The sequence below is a fragment of the Lipotes vexillifer genome, unplaced genomic scaffold (assembly GCF_000442215.2).
Source record: "Lipotes vexillifer unplaced genomic scaffold, Lipotes_vexillifer_v1.1 scaffold236, whole genome shotgun sequence".
Classification (NCBI taxonomy): domain Eukaryota; kingdom Metazoa; phylum Chordata; class Mammalia; order Artiodactyla; family Lipotidae; genus Lipotes; species Lipotes vexillifer.
In genome coordinates this window covers 1,898,070-1,902,061 of record NW_006773295.1, presented here as the reverse complement: position 1 = coordinate 1,902,061, position 3,992 = coordinate 1,898,070, and the positions used below count along the sequence as shown (strand labels likewise).

At 45.7% G+C, this 3,992-nt stretch overlaps 1 protein-coding gene across 1 annotated transcript in view; it reads left to right on the top strand.

Annotated features, from left to right (window-relative positions):
• The first annotated feature begins 3,187 nt into the window (after window positions 1–3,187).
• USP30 (ubiquitin specific peptidase 30) overlaps window positions 3,188–3,992 on the top strand; it is a 26,511-nt gene continuing 25,706 nt past the window's right edge. Inside the window, exon 1 of the mRNA XM_007448230.1 lies at window positions 3,188–3,270. Coding sequence (XP_007448292.1) covers window positions 3,188–3,270 — 83 coding nt within the window. The remainder of the gene's footprint in view (window positions 3,271–3,992) is intronic.

Here is a 3,992-nt window from a genome sequence, read left to right as displayed (position 1 = left end):
ATTGTAAATCAATTATTTTTATAAAGGATTTATATTGAAGAGCCCCCAAGAAGGCTTAAATGTGGGTTTATTGTGAGGATCTGAGAGGTAAAGCAAGCTTAAAAGCTGATTTTAGGATCTCTCTGGAGATTGGAGATCAATCAGAAAAGGAGGGTTTGAGTTACAAAGGCTGCAACAATTCAGAACTACTGCATAAAGAAAGATAGACTTATATAGTCATCTCTTAAAAATGTTTCTAATTATGAGAGAAATAAATGATCATGGTAGAAACTCAGATAACATACAAAAGCATTCAGAAGAAAATAAAACTTACTACTAATCTACCACAAAGAGATAACCAGAGTTACCATTTTGGGGATATAGCTTTCCAGCCATTTTTTGATGCAGGGACACATACATAGACGTCTTCTTACAAATTTGGAATCGTATTTATCCTATTAGGTGCCTGTTTTTTCACTTTTCATGAGCTTCTAATGAGCATTTTTTACCAGAAGGAGTATCAATTTTGATGCTGTATTTCCCCTGTGTTTTGATGATGCTTTTCAAGTTTAAAATTTTAAATTATTTTTTGAATAATAATGCATGCACATGGCACAAAATTCTCAAAGGACAAAAGGTGGCCTCAGTCACACAGTTCCCTTACCAGAGGCCAGCAGTGTCCCCAGTTTCTTAATTATCTCTATATTTATAAACACTTAATCTTATTCTCACACAAATAATAGCATTCTCTTCCATTGCCCTGTACCTTACTGTTTTCCCTTAACAACACATCTTAGAATCTCCCTGATTAGTACACAAGAGCTGGTGCATTATTTTCATAGCACATAGTACTCCACTACACGGGATTACTATAATTTTTCTAGGTATTTAGATGCTTCTAGTCTTTTATTATTAGCAACAATGCTGCAATAAATATCTTTATTCTTATGTGTGTGTGATAAATATGTAGGTCACAGAGTATGCAGATTTGTCATTTTTGTAAATAGTCCAAATTGCCCAGGGTGAAGATGGCACCCATTTACTCTCCCACAGGGATGCCCAAGAGTGTCTGTTTCCCCATATACTTACCATCACTGTGTATTGTATTTTTCATGCTTTGTCAATCTGATGGGTGGAAAAAAATGTTTTCTGATTGGAGTTTTAATTTGCATTTCTTTCATTACCAAGTAAGGTGGAGCATCTTTTCAAAGGTGTAAGAACCAGTTATGCTTCCTTCCTAACTACCCCAGTTGGAATCAAGACCATGTGCCCAACTGGGTACTTGAAACCAACACAATGTGGAGTGCTGATCACAGTGTGGGGTAGTAATGGTCCTATCTTGATGGACTCAAGTCTGAGGCAGAAGTGTCCAGCCTAAGACACAGACCTTAGATCCACACAGATCTGCCTGACATCCTGTCTGGTCACAAACCAGTTGTGTGACCTTGGCCAAGTGATTTTACTTCTCTGGGCTTTCCTCTTCTGTGAAGTGGAGTTTTTTTTTAATACATTATGCTTTATGTACATGTAACACAACTTTCTAGCAAGTCATCTTTTTTTTAAATTAATTATTTGTTTTTATTTTTGGCTGTGTTGGGTCTTCATTGCTGTGCGTGGGCTTTCTCTAGTTGTGACGAGCGGGGGCTACTCTTTGTTGCAGTGCACAAGCCTCTCATTGCGGTGGCTTCTCTTGTTGTGGAGCACAGGGTCTAGGCACGCAGGCTTCAGTAGTTGTGGCACACGGGCTTAGTTGTTCCGCAGCATGTGGGATCTTCCTGGACCAGGGCTCGAACCCGTGTTCCCTGCATTGGCAGGCAGATTCTCAACGACTGCACCACCAGGGAAGCCCCTGAAGTGGAGATTTTAATAGAACCTACTTGGTGGGGTTGTTGAGAGGATGAAATAGGACAGTGCACGTACGTACTTAGCACAGGGATCTAGCCACTAGCAAGTGTCTGGCAAGCAGTTTCAATTATTATGTTTACAGCAAGGAAAGTGTGAAACCCAGTGTATGAGTCAGGATTCTCCATATTTCTCAATTTTAATTTTTAATAGTATAAGTATAGTTAGGTATAATCCACTTAAACAAAACTCTCTATAATTTATAAGTGTATAAAGGGGTCCTGAGACCAAAAACTCTGAGAACCACTGAGCTAGAACTTTGATTTCCTTACTAAAGCAGTTGCAACTACTTGCTCTGGAATTGGGGGAAGTGATTAAAAGGGAGGGCAAATCCTCTCTGGCTCCAGTGCTGTCCAGTGCAGTAGCTGCTGGCCACTTGTGGCTATAGAGTACATGAAAAACGGCTGGTTCAAATTGAGAGGTACTTAGTACAAAAGAAGAATGTAAATTATCTCATTAATAATTTTTCCATATAAATGACAATATTTTGGACACATTGGGTCAAGTAAAAGATTTTGATAAAATTAATTTTATCTCTTGTTTTTCACTTTAATGTGGCTACTAGAAAATTTAAAATGTTTACTTCCATATATTTCTATTGGACACTGCTATTCTGGAGACACACAGACTTGCCTGCCAATCTTGTTTCCACCACTCACAAGCTGTGTCAAAAGACTTTTTCTCTAAATTTCTTGTATTTCCTGGGATGTAAAAACTGTGAAGACTGAATATGAATAATGCATGTGACGTACTTAGCGATGCATTTAAGTAAACAATAAGTTTGATGGCTGTTATTATTAAAGGTCTCGGTTTCTCTATAGGTGTCGTCAGAGATGGGCCACATGCTCATTAAAGGCCCTTCCTCTGAGATCCATTTCCACTGCGACGACAATTGTAACTAACGGCGGCCAAGTTGTGATCCCGTTTTCAGGCGGGGGTCGCCCTCTTTACACCGAAAAATAAAAATGACCCAGGGTCCCTTCTGCAAATGGGATATGTGTAACTATGAACAGGGCCCGAGCAAAACTTGAAAACCAAGCGACCCCAGGCCGCACGGCCTCCCTTAGTAACCGACGCCGACGCCCGTGACTAAGGGGGAAAAGGAAAAACAAGGCGGTGGTCCGTCGACTCCAGTCCTCCGGCGAGAACCACTTCCGTTTCTTCCGGGAGCCCGTCCTTCTGTCTACCCTCCCCGGAGGAGCTGGGACTTTGGCCGCGGGTTCCGCCGTCTCGGGAGCCCCCGGAGCCCTGGGTCCGGCCGTGGAGATCGCGGCGGGGGTGGCGGCAGGCCTCCCGCGCAGCTGCGATGCTGAGCTGCCGGGCTGAGGCGGCGATGACCGCGGCCGACAGGGCCATCCAGCGCTTCCTGCGGACCGGGGCGGCCGTCAGGTGAGCTTTGGGGGGCGGGACGGCCGGGGAGGCCGGGACCAGAGGGACCAGGGTACCCAGGCTGGCCTGTGGCGGCCCTTTCACGCCCTAGTAAGGGTCCCCAGGGGCCGGAGTGAGCATTCCGGAGGTTTCTGCGTCCCGAAGTGTTGGAGGCCCAGGCCTTGGGGCGGGAAGGGCGACGGGCCTCCAGGGCCTCCAGGCAACGGCGATTCTGTCGGCACTCCCCAGTTGTGCTGGCGCTCCCAGTTTTATCAGTGCCCCCTCTACCCCCCTCCTCCGCCTGCCAGTGCCTCCTCTAATCCTGTCATTGTCCCCAGAATTTCCAGGGAGCCTCAGCCTTGTAAATGGCCCCCTCGAAGCTCTCAGCGCCTCGCAGGCCTTACCGGACCCCTTCATCCTTTCAAGATACCCCCAATCCTTCTGGGCTCCCTAGTCATGTCAGTACCTAGCCTGCTAGGGTTCCCCAGCCTGTCAAGCTCCCCAGTCCTGCCATGGTTCTCACAACCCTGTAAAGTGCCCCGGACTTGCTAGCGCCCCCCACCCGCACTTTGTCAGTACCTGTCTTCCTGTCACACCCCCACACACACTTTTGCCAGGGATCCCTTAGTCTGTATGGGTCCCTAATCTAATTAGTGGCTCCTTGTCTTGCAAGGGCACCTAAACCAATCAGGACCCCTTAACCTGTTAAGGCTCCCAGTCCTTTTAAGATCCCACATTCCTGC